The sequence below is a fragment of the Carettochelys insculpta genome, chromosome 3, assembly GCF_033958435.1.
Source record: "Carettochelys insculpta isolate YL-2023 chromosome 3, ASM3395843v1, whole genome shotgun sequence".
Classification (NCBI taxonomy): Eukaryota; Metazoa; Chordata; order Testudines; family Carettochelyidae; genus Carettochelys; species Carettochelys insculpta.
In genome coordinates, this window is record NC_134139.1 from 82,184,044 (window position 1) to 82,202,672 (window position 18,629).

An 18,629-nucleotide genomic window follows, 5' to 3' on the forward strand; every position below is an offset into this window, starting at 1 on the left:
AAATATGAAATGTAAAGGCTCAAAAGTGAAATGGTTTGCTTAAAAAAATAAATTAAAAAATCATGATTTCTGACCAGCTAGGATTGACAATGTGTCTCTTCACTCCACCAAACATACTCCTAAACATAAATTTGTTCCAAGATCAGCCTGGTCAGAAGCTCTGAACACAGACAGTCATCAGATGACTCTTCCTCATCTTATTTTGCTTATCTGATACAACTGGGCAACAAGTGAAGCAAAACTACCCACAGTTCTCCTGAAATCACCATAACAAAATGTTTATTACAATATAAATGATTCTCAAATAGCAATGAGTTACGGCTGAATTCTGGAGAGCTGCTGGTGTTGTCTGGAGTATCTGTGCCCATTAATCCAACCCTAAGTTTATGATGGAGTCCAATGAACTGGAGGGTCATCTGCAAATTCTCTCTTTGGGTGGGAAAAGGAATTATTTGGCACAATCCCAATCCAGGCTTCACAGATTATACGGTAGTGTCCTATATCAACTGTCAGTCTAAATCTCCATCTGCATCAGCTCTAATCCCTGTGCTCCTCTGAGCTCCAGCTCCCAACTTCCTGCTCCTAATTTGGACACTGGGCCCTTACCCTTAACATCCCATAGTTTATGTGAGCGCTATACTCCCAAAATATACAGTGGGGGAAAAGAACAAAAGATGGTGCTAAAGAGAAATTGGTGTACATTTTCACATGCCAGCTGATTAGTCAACTGCTCTTGTGAATACAACACATGTAAGGATAACATGAGTATACAGAGGACAGAATGGGAGGGATGCATCTGGCAGCAAAATGCACAAACTATCAGACAGTAGGTCAAGTTGTGACATGAATCTAATCAGTATACTGTCTACAAGCCTCTCGTAGCAAGACAGTATATATGACTCTGACTGGTAACTTCTACTGTAAACAGGAGACTTGAAAAATAGGAAAACAGCTTACTGAAGATGCGCTTAGCAGACTAACATATAAAGAGAGATTCAACAAGGGAAAGGAGTCTTCTGCCATCTTAAATATAGATTTTCTAAGATAATGTAATTTTCACCAATTCCTAAGAAATATATTTTAAAAGAAAAAAATCTGCTTGAGTGGAGTTATGAGTTTGTCCTCCAGGATGAAATCTATTCCCTCCAATCAACCAAAATTTCATGAGGATTTTCAACTGTATGGGACAATCCTCTGTGAAATTGGAGTAAATTCCATAAAACAATGGTACCAGCTGCCAAATATCTGAAGAGGGGCTTATTTCACCAAGCAAAGATACTATACATATACACTGCTGATAAAAAAGCCACTAGTGCCTTAAAAACACTATAGAAAAAAACAAGATAAATGCTAAATAAACAAGGAAATGGTGTACTGGTAAAAGTTTTTTCCTTGTAATATTTCAAGTATCAGACAAGCTGTTTTGTACTCTGCTCCTGTTTGGCAAAATAGCATGTGATGGATATTATGGTACATTATCAGGAGAATCAAAAAACACTGCAATGATTTGTAAAATAGGTTATGCTATGAGCAGAGCTTTAAAATTAGAGACTGGTATGTTTTCCCATAGCTCAGAATGGGGACCCTCTCATAGGAAGCAGACACTCTGAAAAGGATTTGGACCTAATCAGCAGAACATGTTCATAAGAATATGAGTGTGACAGCGTGGCCAAAAGGACTAACGTATTCCTTGGGTGCGTCCGTAGAGGAATCCTGAGCGGGAGTAGAGAGGTTATTTTAGTCACGTACTTAGCACTGGCACAAAAACAACTGGAATACAGTATCCAGTTCTGTTGTCCAGAGTTCAAGAAGGATGTTAAGTTGGAGAGGGCCCAGAGAAGAGCCTTCAGAATGATTAAAGAATTAGACAAAATGCCTTGTAGCGACAGGCTCAAGGAACTTACTCTGTTTAGCTTAAAAAAGAATGTCAAGAGGGGACTTAATTAGCTTAAAAGTGCCTATATAGGCAACAAGGCTCTTCAATCTAGCACAGGTAGGTGTAACAAGAACCAAGGGCTAGAAATTGGAACTAGACAAATTCAGACTGGAAATAAGGCCTAAATTTTTAACAGTAAGTGTAATTAACTTTTGGAACATTTTTACCGCTTATTGGCTGCGTCTACACTAGCCCCAAACTTCAAAATGGCCATGCAAATGGCCATTTCGAAGTTTACTAATGAAGTGCTGAAATGCATATTCAGCGCCTCATTAGCATGCAGGTGCCCGTGGCACTTCGAAATTGGCACGCCTCGCCGCCACGCAGCTCGTCCCGAGGGGGCTCCTTTTCGAAAGGACCCCGCCTACTTCGAAGTCCCCGTATTCCCATGAGCTCATGGGAATAAGGGGACTTCGAAGTAGGCGGGGTCCTTTCGAAAAGGAGCCCCCTTGGGACGAGCTGTGCAGCTGCGAGGCGCATCAATTTCGAAGTGCCGCGGCCGCCCGCGTGCTAATGAAGCGCTGATTATGCATTTCAGCACTTCATTAGTAAACTTCGAAATGGCCATTTGCGTGGCCATTTCGAAGTCTGGGGCTAGCGTAGACGTAGCCATTGTGGTTTTCTACCACCACCAGCAATTTTAAAAGCAAATCAAGACTGGATGCTTTTCTAAAGTGATGATCTAGGAACTATTTTGGGGAAGTTTTATTGGTTGTTTAATAATAGGAAATCAGATTAGATTATGGGTTCTTTCTGGCCTTGGAGCCTCTGAGACTGAATTCCCTCCGATCAATGATCTATGTAACAGAAGCATCATGCCAAGCAGGGAGTAGAGTATCCAACTTACATGAGAAATACAGTAAACTCTCTCATATCTGGCAGCTCCAGGATCAGGAGGTTGCCGGATATTCAAATAATCTGGATAACAGAGGTATACCTAGCAATGCATAACGCTGAAGAAAAACAAGATTAGATATTAAACAAAAATGTATGCAGAATACTTTATTTACCAACAACAGCAGGACCGTGCACGGTAAACTTATACTGTATTTGCTATATTTATTTATATTTACTATAGTCTACTTATGGAAAACATAACTAAAATTTACTTATGGTTCAAATGCTGGTTATCGGAGAGTTCTGGATGACAGAATGCCAGATATGAAAGAGTTTACTGTCCTGAAGAATGCCACTAGAACTCTTGGAAAGACTGTTCTTCCAGTAGTCCAAGCACCTGCTTTAGCAGCAAAGTTTATTGTGTATGCCATTCCCTACATGGGAAACTGAGAGCACTGTGAAGAACAACTCTATTCTCTCTACCATCAGAGGGAGGGAGAGAGGTTTAAAAAAAAAAAAAAAGTAGTCACTCTGCTTGTGTTCTGCAATAAGGTGGATAAGGGAGCACTTTCCTTCACAAGAGAGTGCTGCATTCCAATCACAGGGAAGAGTCTTTTGAAATCCAGATGCGAATGTTAGCTGGAAGGGTAGCTCTTGGGTTAATAGTACCTAATTATTCAAGACCTACTTGACACTTCATTACTAAGTAGAATTAAAATTAACGGGATATAGCCAGAAAAATAAGCGATTCATATCATAAAACCACCCATTTCAAAAACAAGGACGGTCTTTCATTTGTTGGATATTTTGGCGAGGTTGGGCAGCACTGGTTTTAGTGTCTAGGGAGAAAGAACAGTATTAAATATAGCATTACCTTCAAAAGTGTGATAGTTGTAGTAGGCAAAGTGATTCCTTCTCCCTGGGGTTAGAAACACATGCACAGGACCCAGGTGAAGGCAGCACCAGCAGGACAGATACCATGCAGAACATGCGGAAGAAGGCAGGAAAAGAAAAAGACAGGAAAGGGTGAAACTGTAGCCAGACAATGCTTATTAAGTTTAAAAGGATGCAGTGCATTTAGTTTTTTCGACTTTAAAAACCTATATAGACTAATCCTGCAAATAAGTGGATGGATTAATTTCTATCATTGTTTAAGACGATAACAAGCTGTTAGCAGAAAGCACGAACAATAGGTCAGTGTCCAAGCAACGTGAAAAGACTGCAGTTAGTTAACTGTATACAGAGTTGCCACCTGTCTCAGTTTAAGATTCTCTACCTTTTGATTATTGCATCTCTCATTCAACAGCCCAAATGCATTGGCCATGGCTACACTATAGTTGCTATTTCTGGATACAAATGTTTCCCGAAATGGCAACTCTGCAGCTAAACACCACACTCAAAACAACAGAACTTATTTTGAGGGCATTATTCCGAATCTGGTACCCACTAATTTCAAACTTGGGTGCGGTGTGGACAGCACCACATTCAAAATAAATTAACTTGAAATACATTGCACAATGTATTTCGCAAATTGCATAAGTTATTTTGAGTTACAGCTACAGTGTAGCCATAGCTTCAATGTTTTAAAACTATAGCAACAAGGCTCCTTATGCAGAAAATTTAGACCAAAACCAAAAACAGTAAGACTTTTGATTGCCTTTAAAAGTCAAAGACAAATCTCATTAACTTTTGTCCTCAAACAAAACATTTCTGGCATATGCCATAAGTTCTGCTGACTTCATCAGCCATTATCTAAATTTGCACTGATTTAAATACAACCATAATTTAAGATGGTTGCAGTATCCTTGTGATGCTAAGAAGCTAACTCAAAAATAATACAAAATGTGTCCCATCCTTTTCTCATTAAAGTTAACAGACAACTACAACTTTTAAATTCCCAAACAAATGCACCAAATTGCATGTACAGAAAGAACCAATTCAAATACACAAACACTACAGCCAAATTACATAACCAAAAAGCCCAGAATACAACTAATATTAACCATAATTTTTTTTTTAAATCTCTGTTTAATTCCTAAAAGGCAGAAACACTAAAGATTCACTGGAATAATAAGTCACATATTTAACATTACAAAACCAAATCCCTGATAGGCTATGAAAAAAATTTTTCACTCATTCACTCTGTGCAGTAACTGTACTTCTAGATGAGCTCCCCTAGGCATGTTCCACTTCAGGTTTGTGTGCACTGCATGTACCTTCAACCAGAGATTTTCATTAGCAGCGTCTGTTCAGCCTGCCTATAGGCTGTGTTGATATCCTCATACTCCACACCAAGTTCCCTCTATCGGTGAGAGGTCTACACCAGAAGCGCTATATTGGTGCATCTGTGCAGGCTCTGCTGCAGGTCTGATGAAGACACTTGATCCTGGTAAGAACACGCTCCCATCAGCACAGTTATTCCACCTCTGCAAGAAGCAGAAGCTACATTAACAGGAAAGTGTCTCTTGCCAACATAGTGCAGGTGTGGACAGGGCTGAGGTGGCTTTAACTTGCATCACCTGGGGAATGTCTTTTCACATCTGACTGATGTGTGGAGCTACCCTGAGTCTTAGAAGGAAATGCCAAAGCAGAGGGGAAGGAGAGTTGGTAGTGGAGCAGTCAGAGGGGGATATACCTCAAAGAACTCCAGCTTTTGCATAAGGTGAATAAAGAGAAGTTACTCACCGTAGTAATGGTGGTTCTTCGAGATGTGTCCCCGTGGGTGCTCCACAATAGGTGACGGGCTTGCCCGGCGCCGCAGATCGGATCTTCCAAGCAGTTTCTGCCGGACCGCGCATGCGCCGGCGCGCGCCGCTCCCTTGTGCGCTCCTGGCCATGTGCGCGATCCGGTCCCCGCCAGTTCCTCGACCAACCGCCTCGGGTGCCCCTGCAAAACACTAACAGAGATCCGAAGCGGGGAGGATGGGCGGGTAGTGGAGCACCCACGGGGACACATCTCGAAGAACCACCGTTACTACGGTGAGTAACTTCTCTTTCTTCTTCGAGTGTCCCCGTGGGTGCTCCACAATAGGTGACTACCCAGCAGTAACCCAAGATAGGAGGTGGGTAATCGGATTATGTGCAGCTTGTCCCCGAGAGGACCGCTGCAGAGAGACGGGTATCCTCTTGGAATACCCTGTGAAGGGCGTAATGTTTGGCGAAGGTGTCGTAGGATGACCAGGTTGCCGCTCTGCAAATGTCTTTTAACGCAACGCCCTTGAAAAAGGCTGTTGATGCCGCCACCGCCCTGGTGGAATGAGCCCTGGGAGTGGCCGATAAAGGAGTCTTTTTGAGCTCGTAGCACATTTTTATGCAGGATACAATGTGCTTCAACATTCTCTGCGAGGAGAGACCCTCTCCTTTCAATTTGGGAGCGAGGGAGACTAGGAGTCTATCCGTTTTCCGGAAGGACTTGGTCCTGGTCTACGTAGAAGGCTAGCGCCCTCCTCACGTCCAGGAGGTGTAGGCGCGCCTCTTCGTTGGAGTTATGAGGCTTTGGATAAAACGAGGGTAGAACAATAGGTTCGTTGATGTGAAACTCAGAAGAAACTTTGGGAACAAAGGCTGGATGCAGCCGTATGGTTACCGCCTCCTTGGAAAAAACAGTACAGGGTGGCGTTGCCATGACTGCCGCGAGCTCGCTCACCCTACGAGCTGACGTAATTGCAAGAAGAAAGGTCGTCTTTATTGTAAGGAGGCGGAGGGGAACCGTGGCCAAGGGCTCGAACGGTGGTCCCATCAGTGTGGTAAGCACCAGGTCCAAGTTCCACGAAGGTGGAATTGGTTTCCGAGGGGGGTAGAGGTTTACCAACCCTTTGAGGAACCTGGTAACCATAGGGTGGGCGAACACCGTGTGCCCTTCCTCCTCATGTCTGAACGCGGAGATGGCAGCAAGGTGGACCTTTAACGAGGATAGCGAGAGTCCTCCTCTCTTGAGGTCCAGTAAATACTCTAGAATTGTAGGTATAGGCACCGAAAGGGGGGCCAGCTGTTTGGTAGAACACCAAGCCATGAAGCGAGTCCATTTTTGTTTGTAGGTCTTCCTAGTGGAAGTCCTCCTGCTACTTTCTAGGACTTGCTGTACTCCCACTGTGCATGTGCTCTCTAGGGAGCTGAGCCATGGATTAACCACGCTTGCAGTCGCAGGCTTTGGGGGTGCGGATGCACTATGGACCCCTGGGCTTGCGTGAGCAGATCCGGCGCCACCGGAAGAGGCATCGGTGGACGGTCCGACATGCGCAGGAGTAGGGGGAACCATTGTTGGCGATCCCATGTTGGGACTATCAGGATCATCCGGGCCCTTTCCCTCCTGGCTTTTTGCAAAACTTTGTGGATCAGCACTGTGGGAGGAAACGCATAAAGCAGGGGGCCCCCCCACGGGATCGCGAACGCGTCCCCCAGGGACCCCCCTCCCAGTCCTGCCCTGGAGCAGAATCATGGGCACTGCTTGTTGTGCTGAGTGGCAAACAGATCGATTTGGGGAAAACCCCATGCATGGAAAATCGGCCGTAGCAGATTGGGACGGATCTGCCACTCGTGTGTGAGCGCAAAACGCCTGCTCAGCTGGTCTGCCTTCACGTTGTGCGCACCCGGCAAGTATGAGGCTTTCAAGATTATATCATGGGCGATGCACCAGTTCCATAAGCAGATTGCTTCCGCGCATAAGGCACGGGATCGAGCTCCTCCTTGCCTGTTTATATAAAACATGGTGGAGATATTGTCTGTACTGATCCCGACGACTTTGCCTTGTATGTGGTCTCGAAAGTGTTTGCAGGCGTTGAACACTGCTCTGAGCTCCAGTACATTGATGTGTAGTGACTGTTCCATGGGTGACCACAGTCCTTGAGTCACCTCTTCGCCCATGTGTGCTCCCCACCCTATGACGGAGGCATCTGTAGTGAGAAAAACCGATATTTGCGGCTGGTGGAAGGGTACCCCTGTTAGCAAGTTCCTGGGGTTTACCCACCATTGCAGGGATTTGCGCACCCCGGCTGTGGGCGACACCACCCTGTGAACGGTGTGTACTGCCGGTTTGTATACACTCGCCAGCCAGTGCTGCATGCTGCGCATGTGTAACCTGGCGTTCTGCACTACAAACGTCGCCGCTGCCATGTGGCCCAGCAGCTGCAAGCACGTCAAGACCGGCACCGTAGGGCTGAAGGTGATGACTTGCACGGGGGAACCGATGGCTCGAAAGCGAGCCTCTGGTAGGTACACTCTCGCTGTAACCGAGTTTATGCGAGCCCCTATGAACTCTATGTCCTGTGTGGGGTCTATTTGTGATTTTGCCAGATTGATAACCAGGCCAAGTGAGGAGAACGTGTTTGCTGTGACGCGTATCATGCGCAGAACCTCCCCTTTCGAGGCCCCTTTGAGCAGGCAGTCGTCCAGATACGGGAAAATAAATACCCCCTGTCTGTGCAGGTAGGCTGACACCACTGCCAAGGTCTTGGTGAAGACTCTGGGGGCCGAGGAGAGGCCAAACGGTAGGACCTTGTATTGGAAGTGTTCGTTGCCTACCATGAACCGGAGGAATCGCCGGTGAGCCGGATGGATGGTTATGTGGAAGTACGCGTCTTGTAAATCGAGGGCTGCGAACCAGTCTCCATCGTCCAGTGCTGTAAGGATGGAGGCGGTCGTGGTCATCCGAAAACGTTGCTTGCGCAGGTACCTGTTGAGGCCGCGAAGGTCTAAGATGGGCCTCCAGCCTCCTGTCTTTTTCTCCGTGAGCAAGTACCTCGAGTAGAACCCTTTTCCTTGCAGTTGCTCCGGCACCCTTTCCACCGCCCCTATGAGCACGAGATGGGCCACCTCCTGCCTGAGCCTGGCTACATGGGAGGCCTCCTGGAGGTGGGGCTTGGGTGGAGGTCGCGACGGTGGGAGCGACTGGAAGGGGATGGCGTACCCCGTGGCTATGATCTCCAGCACCCATTTGTCTGTGGTGATCCTTTGCCACTGGTCGTAGAATGGTCGGAGGCGATGGTGGAATAGCCGCTTCGGATGACCTTGTGTGATGGTAGTGATGGCACAGCCCTGGATTTGTATGTCAAACTTGTGGCCTTTGGCCCCTCCCCAAGGACGCACGGCTCTGTTGTGAGCGTCACCTGGGAGTTCTGTACTGCTGGTGCTGTTGATGTCGCCCTTGCTCGTAACCCCTGTGATACTGGGGGCGCTGTTGCTGGTACTGGTACCGCCTTTGCTGAAGGTAGTACCTTTTCTTTGTGTATGGAGGGGTGTAAATCCCCAGGGTCCTGAGTGTGGCTCTTGAATCTTTACTGGAATGAAGGACCGAGTCAGTTGATTCAGCAAACAGCTTCTGCAAGTCGAAGGGAAGGTCAACTATCTTCGCCTGCAGATCCCTCGGTATACCCGAGGTCTGGAGCCAGGACTCCCTTCGCATCACCACTGCGGTTGCTGTGGAACGTGCTGCTGTGTCCGCAACGTCCAAAGCAATCTGAACTCCCGTCCTCGCAGCCGCGTAGCCTTCTTGCACTATGGCCTTGAGGACCAGCTTTTTGTCCTCTGGAAGCGAGTCCATGAGGGAGGTTAACCTGGAATAGTTGTCAAAATTATGGTTCGCTAAGTGCGCTGCGTAATTTGCCATTCGCAACGTTAAAGTGGAGGAGGAGTAGACCTTTCTGCCGAACAGCTCTAGCTTCTTGGCATCTTTGTCTGTTCCCCCTGTTTTAAATTGAGATGTTTTTGATCTTTGTTGTGAGGACTCCACCACCAAGGAGTTTGGCTGTGGGTGGTTAAACAGGAACTCCATGCCCTTCGCTGGCACGAAGTATTTCTTATCCGCTCTCTTTTGGACAGGCGGAATAGTTGCAGGGGTCTGCCATATCGTAGTGGCGGACTCTAAGATCGCTTCATCAACCAGTATTGCTACTCTGGAGGAGGCCGGAGGTCTCAAATTTTTGAGGAGCTTATGGTGTTTCTCTTGCACCTCTGCTGTCTGGATGCCTTGCGTGAAGGCCACCCTCGTAAAACAGCTCCTGAAACTGTTTGAGATCGTCCGTAGGATGGACGTCCCCCAGGGCCGTAGCCTCGTCCGGGGAGGACAGCGAGGAACCGCTGGGGTACGTCTCTCTGGACCCTTCCGGTTCCTGCTGGTGATGGTACACCCTCTCGCTGGAGGTTTGCGAGGGAAAATCTCAGGGTTCCATGACCAGTCCCCCCTGAGATGCTTGAGTCTCTGTCCCCAGTCGCAATTGCCCTCGGGGGTATGAGATAGTCTGTGGGGATCTTTCCCTAGTAGATTGCCGATGGTGTCTATGCCCCGCGTGGTAGGGGCGACCATGGCAGTATAGGCACTGTTCTTGGGAAGGTGACCTAGACCACTCCCTTGGTGCGTACCCTCTGCGTCTGGGGGAGGGAGATCGTCGAGACACTGGAGAGAGCGATTTCGCATAACAGTCCAGCAGTTCAAACCCCAGGAAGGGTGAAGGTGGTGCCAGCCCTGGTGAGGCTGGTTGTAAAAATGGAGAAGGGGGCTCCGGTAGGCTAGGGGGGACCCCTGCCTTCTGGTTGGAGTCTGCAACATGAGCGGAGGGCTGTGAGAAAGCAGCTCCACAGCCCTCTCCGGAGAGGGGCTGCAATGCCTCCTCTTGTGTGCAGCCTTCCCCCTCCCTGGAGGAGGTAACTCCGCCCCCTGACGCACGGGGGATCCCGGCCCCGTCGGCACCATGCTAGGCACGCTCAAAGGCGGTGCCGCACGTGCGGTGTCCTTCTGCGCCTGCAGGCTATGTGCCTGCGCGCTCTGCACCGCCGGTTCCCTGGGGGTCGGTGCCGCTGCCTGGGGTGCCACCGGTACCGGCGCTTGTTTAGCCGCCGCCCTGCCTGCGGTGCGGGGCAGCTGGCTGATTATCGGAGGCTGAGCCGCTTCCACGTGGCTCTCCGTGCCGCCGCCGATCAGCTGTTGCTGCAGCTGGGGGCTGCTCGCTCCTCCCGTCCCGCTCACTGTTGCTGCCGGCAGGGATCGGGCTGGAGAGACTTTCCTCCATTTTTGCGCTGATGGAGTGAGGGAGGCAGCTTTTCTTTTAAGGGCCCCGGAGGGTCCCTCCTGCTGCGGCCGCTCTGGCACGTCTGGCTGGAGGGCCTTAACAAGAAGCAGCATTTTAATCCGCATCTCCCTGTCTCTCCGTGCTCTGGTCGTTAATTTAGCACAGAAGGCGCATTTCTGTGCCACATGGGACTCCCCCAGGCACCTTATGCATAGACTGTGCCCATCGGACGCTGGCATCGCCTCTCGGCAGGACTCACATTTTTTAAAGCCTGAAGAGGACATTGTTGGTGAGTCTTTGAGTTTTTAAGCGGGTACTTAGCACCTTCTTTGTGCCGTTTTCCCCATCCGATGGCCTGCCTCAGCAGGAGGGCTGATGGCCCTAGCTCCTGGCCTCCAGCGCTTGTTACTGGGACTGGACTGAAGCTGTCCCGCTCGTAGTTTGTTTGTTGTTGTTTTTTTTTTTTTTTTTTTTTTCAAAATAACAACCGGCTAACTTGTAGTAGCCTAAGTACCTGAAAAAACTTCAAAGAAAAATAGATAAAGTCGTTGAATACGCTATTTGGCCTTAGCCTAGTCGGATTCCGTCTGCAGCCGACGGCGGTTAAGAGGAACTGGCGGGGACCGGATCGCGCACATGGCCAGGAGCGCACAAGAGAGCGGCGCGCGCCGGCGCATGCGCGGTCCGGCAGAAACTGCTTGGAAGATCCAATCTGCGGCGCCAGGCAAGCCCGTCACCTATTGTGGAGCACCCACGGGGACACTCGAAGAAGAACCTCTCTTTTTTGAGACATTTACCCATATCTGCCCCAGTTCAGATGACTCCTAAGCAATATCCCTGTCAGGCAGCAGGAACTTCATAGTTGGGCCCACAGCAGTGCTCTACTACACCCTGCAATTTATTTTGTTAACTTCCAAGTGTAGAAACAGAAGAGTTCTGATCTGTCTGGAAACAAAGCAAACAGCCTAGGGGATTTATGAAATAATTTAGTCCTATGTAGGTAGAAGGATAAATGCTTATCTGAAGACACTGGATTCATGCAATTTCAGAAAGAAAACTGGAAAGTAAATGATATTTGAGGAAGGAACATGGGATGTAGACGTAAAGAAAACTTATCCTGGTTAAAAAAAATAAAGAAAAAAAATGAAAAGAATGTCTGCCATTAAAGCCCCAGTCTCTCCATCTTTAAGGGATGAGGTAATAGGTAGTAGGAAGATAGATTTCATAGACACATTTAATAAGAAGCAGGTCTCCAGCAGTTCAAAGGAGGATTAAGGAGACTTTAAAGAAAAGATTAAGGTTCTAAACAGGGGCAGGAACTATCATAGGTGGAAAGAAATTTCCCCAATCTTTAAACAACAAATAGGCAAAACCCCGCAACAGTATTATGAAAGGCTGTTAGTTTTTTCAAGGTTCACCTAGTGGCCCGAAGAGATCTGTTTTCATTAGATGCAACAGGTATTCTGGAATGAGCGAGAGAGGAGCAGAAGGCAGGACAGTGTCCTAGAGTTCACACCAATGAACTAAACTTCACTTCTGAAGATAAGTATTTCCTGTAGAGTTTTTTCTACTATATAACAATGTTTGCTCGAATCTTTTCCATCCACGTGCAGAACAATTTTTAAATGGATGAGGCATGTGCAAATGTGCACCACTAGTAGAAACAAAACACCCTAACTGACCACTCTGCTTATCAGCTGGGCAGCATTTGAATCTCTCCAGAGCAGTCGCACAAGCTAGCAGGGAAAACTGCTATATAATAGTGTGGGCTCCACTGCTACAGAACAGGACAACGCTAGTTCTGAAACCCAAGGAGCTAAACTTTAAGACAGAATGTGATCAGATTGGGATGCAGCAGCAGGCTGACATCCTGGGAGAAGAGCTGAGGACTGACTGGGAGATGTATAGAGCCCTCCAAATCTGCAGATATCCATTGATCTGATCCATCTGCAGATCAGATATGGACACAAATTTCAGACTTGCACATAGTTATAGAGCCAGGGTTCTCAAGACCACTGATGAGAATCACTGCTCGTAAGATTTAATGGTGGCCAGAGAGCTAAGTTGAAGTGGTAAGAAAGTCACACTTGCCTCAACTGCATTGGGCTATTAGAACAACTTTAGCCCTGTCCTGTCTGATTTTGTCCCTCTGTGGATCAAAAGGATCACAGGCGATAAGCCTAGAACAGCTTTCCCATTCATGGGGAGCATGAAGACCTCCTCCATGGAACTGTGATTAAACACCTCCTTGAACAAAGCAAGTGGCATGCTTTCACTCAAAGCTGCTGCAAACAGGTCCAAGTTCACAAGTCTTCAAATCCAAAAAATGCTGAACAAGAACCTGGGGATTCAGCAACTATTGTTAGTCCTGAAGAAAATACGTGCTGAGAGTATTGGCTGTGACATTTTTTCTGTCTGGAATATACATAGCTGTGATTCTTATGTGGTCATTTATGCACCAGTCCCATAACCATATTGCTACAGCACAGAGAAAGGAATCTTGCTCCTTTCTGCCAACTGATCTAGAACATGCAAACTGCGTGTCCACTGTGATCCTGAGAAGAGGTAAACAATAAAGGCACATATTCTGACTGATCTGAGATCCCGGAGGTTGATCCAGAGGGTGGTTTCTTGGGGTGAACATCTGTCCTGTACTGCCAGAGGTCAGTGTATCACTCACTTTAAAAGAAACCCCATCTGTCCTGTACTGGTAGAGGTGATGGTTTATCACTCATCTTAAAAGAAATCCATTTGTACTTTTGGTTACCACTGATGTTAGTTGACAAAAAGAAACTATACATTACAATGAAGCTTCCACCAATCTAAAGCATGCTTTTTCTGAGGAACTGATATATGCCTGCCTGGCAAGCTAGCTCATATGAGCAACCTCTGGACAACAGTAGTTTAACATAGTATGAGAAGCGGCTTCTTCAGCTATGATACAGACCATGGAGGGGAGCCCAGGGGGAAGAGACTGGTGCCATATATTCCCATCCCCACAACCCCAAGGTCTGATCTCCCCTTGTCTAGCAAAGTTCCTTGTTCAGGACCATTCTGGTCATGAGGGTGCCAGACCAGGGAGGTTCCATTGTATAGAACAAAGAATCAGCAAGCTAGCTAATTAGGGATTTAAAAAAAAGCACAGCAAAAGCCAAAACAAACACCATGGAGACAAGCAAAGGTAGTTAGGAACAGGAGGAGGTTCACCCAAACACATTGATACAGCCTTGGTATCAACGGCACATATGTTGACCACTGCCAATGAAAATCTCCAACCAAAAGGTGCATGAAGTGCCTAAGCACCAAATATCTAACTCCAACAGGGATGCCAGACAGAGAAGAAATGCAGATATTAGCACTTGGGGATGTTTTGCACAAAATTATTTGTTGATAAAGGCGAGCCTGAAGAGTGGAAATAAATCTGCACAATAAAACCTAACTTTTGTTAACCATTTGGACACCTCCCTCTGGATTATGTACATTTGGAAAAAGTATGTCTAAGAAAACCAAACACACTCAAGTACTATAAAAGCAGATATTTTAACAAGTACATTTTTGTGTGTACTTCATGGTATTTGGTAATGAATTAATAAGTGTGCTGAACTGTATGTCACAGCAACTAGGTAAATTGCATTTTAAAAACAAACTTTTTAAAAACGTTGTATTTACAGAAAAATCAGTTACACGATACTACTTCTACCAGTCTGCTGAAGCATCACATATGTACACAATCGACAGGCTTGTAAAGAAAAAACAAAAAAACAAAAAAAACCCTTTTTTTAAATGAAAACCTCAGGTTATTCTACTTAAGGTGGCAACTATGTACAACTACTTTTCAATATTAAGTTGTATATCAAATGATATCTATAAATAAGGTGCTAAAAAGGTGATAAGTATAAGAAATCTAATACAGTGATGTATCTATCAAGAACGGCACTCAAAAATTGAAACAAAACTCAGATTTATGTTTTCTTTTTAATACTGCACACTCTACTGGTAGATTTTAATCTTTAGGATTAAAGTTTTAATTTTAAGCTTTAGCATTTTCCTCTGACTTCTCCAGTATGATTTAATACTACTTCTTTCCTTTAAAAATTCTCAGTTTACATACATACTAAATCCAGGAAAGTTTTTCCATCATTACACATTTATCTTCACAAATTCAAAGTCAAACTCCCATTAATGGCCTAGCAGCCTAATGGTTTTTACATTTCTTTCTATTAAAATGTGATCAGCCTTCAGCCAACAATTTATTTTTGGACATCAACATTCTAAAAATATGAAAAGTTAAACAGAGTTTTTTGGAACACCTTAAAGTATATTTTTGTAACTAGCCAATAGATGATCAGGGACAATCTACTATTGAAGTGATATCCATTAGGTGTTTTAACCACTGTGTTCTGAAAACCCGAAAACAACAAATCTATCATTGAACCTCAAGTGCAATAAGTTATAAAAGCTGCATCAGTTATCAGCTCTTACCTGGGCTTAATTCCACAAGGTAGGGCAGTTTTTCAGGAGGAAGGCAAGAGCCATAGCCAGATCCATCAACTCTTTCCTTCCCCTTTAATGGCTTTCCGTCAGCTTGTTTCTTAGATTTCTTTGGAATGTAGTCAGAAGGCCTTCTTTTCAACTGAAAGACTAGTATTCCTAAAACACCACAATGTTATTCATGCCCACTGAGCCTTACTACCGAAATGCAATGAAGCAGTAAATGTTCTTCCTATTGCTTATAAACATAGCATACTTAAGTTAAATTACTTAAGGCCATGAAACCACCCTTTTTGGGGTTTTTTAAATATATATTTTACCCCACTGATCACTTTTGACTTTGATACATTTTTCACTTTATTGTATAATTTGACACTATATTTAGCCACAAAGAATGAGAAAAATAAATACTGCCAGCCTTGAAGTTCACTCCTGAAAATTCTGGACATGGACTATTTTTTAAAAGTACAATACAATTGAACACTGCAAAAGATCTCAGTGAACATCCTGCTTTACGTTTATCACCTGTAACGTCTTATATTTTTATATATTTTCAACATACCTTTATCACTAGACCATTCCCTGAAAATCTGAAGTGGGCATTCATCATCCTCAAGGATAATTTCTTTAGCACCTTTATCATCAGAGTGTTGAGCACCAGGAGGAAGCATAACCTATAAAAGAGAAGTTAACTGAGTTTCCACCCAAAAAGTTATCAGTGGATCTGTATAGGGGACCTAGGGATGGATCTTCCTCATTAAACCCATGTTGAGATAATGAATTATGCAGCTTGAAATATAAAAGAAATTGGCAAACAGCACATTAACCTGTTTTCTGATTCTCACCCTTTGTTGAACTAGGGACAATCACACTTCTCATGGCACCAAGTAAAATAGATTTCTCTCAAAATCAATGCTCATCTTCTGAATATGCAATTAATTTTGACTTTTGTCTGCCAATCTGAATCAAAACACAATTATCCCCTTTCATCTACCTCCCTCCCACACACTTACTCCTCACTTTAGTTCCCCCCTACACAAACACCATATATTTCTTTTGACCAACACAATTAACATACTGGACTAGATCTTTGCCCCCCCCAAATACTACACTGTGCCATTCTGGCAACATCCATGATCTAATATCCAAAGCTAACTAAGTTGGCTTGAAGGGGTGATGGTGGATCACCTTCACCAGAAACCGCTGAAAACCTCTAGCAAACCACTGTCGACCGCATTAACTGTGATTTCCTCCCCCCAACCCAAAAGGTTTATAACTTGGTCACATATTGTGCATTTTCATGAGGGCAGCAAGAGGTCTCTCACTGATCCCCACGTATCCTCTGTGACAAACTCACATGCCAAAGGAAAGTGGAATCATAGCATTTCAATGAAATGGACATGAGAGCTAACACGGTTTTGGTTTCACTATATCCAATCTATTCATCACAGTATTCACATCTTCTAGTCAGGAAAATAAATGGATGTATTAGGCTAAGCTGAATTGAGGACATTTAGGATGCAGCTACACTCCAATTCCACTTTCAGAAGTGTAATGCAAATGAATGACATCAGAAAGGCAGGTGAGGCACAGATTTATAAATCTCATGCCCCATTTGCATATTCACACAATCTCTCTTTGGAACAGCCTTTTCTGGAAGCAAAAACAGCTGTGTAGACAAACCCCGTTTTCAAAAAAGCTCTGTCTACACAGCTCTTTTTGCTTCCAGAAGAAGCTTTTCCTGAAGTGAGATCACACAATATGCAAATGACACACAAGATATGTAAATCTACACCCCATCTGCATTTCTGATCTCACTCATTTGCATTCCAATGCTGAAAGCAGAATGCAGTGTAGCTGCAGCCTGAAAGAAAAGAGTTCAAGCAATTCTTTACAGGAAAGTTTAGTTTCATAAAACATGTAGCTAGAAGCAGGTTTTCAAGCTATTTCAGTCTAAGACTAAATCACTTCCATATCTAAGTCCATACACTACTGTAGGAGCAAAAGCATGGGAAATGCAGATCTATTAGTGAAGCACACAAGACACTATCCAACTACATTGACTCTGGACAGCAGAAAAGCAGGTCTGCCACATTTATAAGTTTACAGCACAAATAAATGATTTCCTACAGAAACCACCAGTTACTGGCTTAAAAATACATGAAAGCGATCGCAGACCCAATACCCACCACCCCACAGAATGGCCACCCTCCATTATCGTACCATAAAGCACCATAAATGTACGGACTCATCCTCCCTATTACACATTACCCAGCAAGGGACAGTGGCTCTGTCCTGGATAGCATCTCCTGCTTTCCCAGACAATGTGACCAAAGGCTGCTTGGGAGAGTGCAGCAGCCAGGCAGCATGACCAGAAGAGCAGAGGCTCTGGTCTCCACATGACCCTTCATGAGCACACATTACCTCCAAACTGCTACCCAATGCCTTAATATTTAAAAATTGCTAGAACTTATTTTGTTTAGTTGCGTAAGACTGCAGCATTAAAGCACAAAATAATTTTCCATCAATTACACATTGCTATGCAATAAAGTAGTGACGGAATGCTGAAAGATTACAAATGGTTTTAAAGATTTGTGAAAATGAAAATAATTGAATCACTTAAGAACTACTAACATATCTGAGTGTTAAGATACAAGTTTTAAGAATAATATATAAAAAAACTTGCATAAACAGTACTGGTACTGATTTTTTTTTAAGGTTGGTTTAAGGAAAAAGCCCTCAAACATAAGCACCAGTAGTGTTCTGGTATTAACAGCTTTACTTACCCGGGCAATACAGTAATCCTTGGGATTTTCCTTTTCCAGACCATACTTCTCCAATGCTTCAATAACTGCAAAATCTGCAGTATCTGTCGTGGACAGCAAGATGGTCTTGTATGGTATATTTGGTTTTAAACTGTCTGCATAAATCCTCAAGGTCCCACCTCGAAAAATATATTTAAAGTGAGTAAAGGGATATGTAACCACGGACTTGAGACTTAAACAACTGAACAATATCAGAGGGGTAGCCATGTTAGTCTGTATCCACAAAAACAATGAGAAGTCCTGTAGCACCTTATAGACTAAAAGATATTTTGCTCCAAAAAGAATTTGTTAGTCTATAAGGTGCCACAAAACATCTGAACAGATATTTTTGATATCCTGCGACACCAAGAATGTACAAATTCCTCCTGTGGTAGATTCTCTCTTCTGCATCCACACATACAAATAATGTGCCCAACTAAATAGCAAAATCTACCTTTCAGTGCATTAGACAGTGCTTCTAATTTGTTACTATCGATATGTCTACACTTGCCCCCTTCTTTGAAGGGGGCATAGTAATCAGGGTGATGGAAGATTGCT

The 18,629-nt window shown here is 44.8% G+C and overlaps 1 protein-coding gene across 13 annotated transcripts in view; it reads right to left on the reverse strand.

Annotated features, from left to right (window-relative positions):
• Window positions 1-18,629, reverse strand: part of AFDN (afadin, adherens junction formation factor) — a 196,913-nt gene that overhangs the window by 95,181 nt on the left and 83,103 nt on the right. For all 13 annotated transcript variants that reach the window (XM_074990248.1, XM_074990249.1, XM_074990247.1 and 10 more), the window contains exons 6-8: window positions 18,054-18,211; window positions 15,830-15,941; window positions 15,259-15,426 (exon numbers count right to left, since the gene is read on the reverse strand). In XM_074990248.1, coding sequence (XP_074846349.1) covers window positions 15,259-15,426; window positions 15,830-15,941; window positions 18,054-18,211 — 438 coding nt within the window. The remainder of the gene's footprint in view (window positions 1-15,258; window positions 15,427-15,829; window positions 15,942-18,053; window positions 18,212-18,629) is intronic.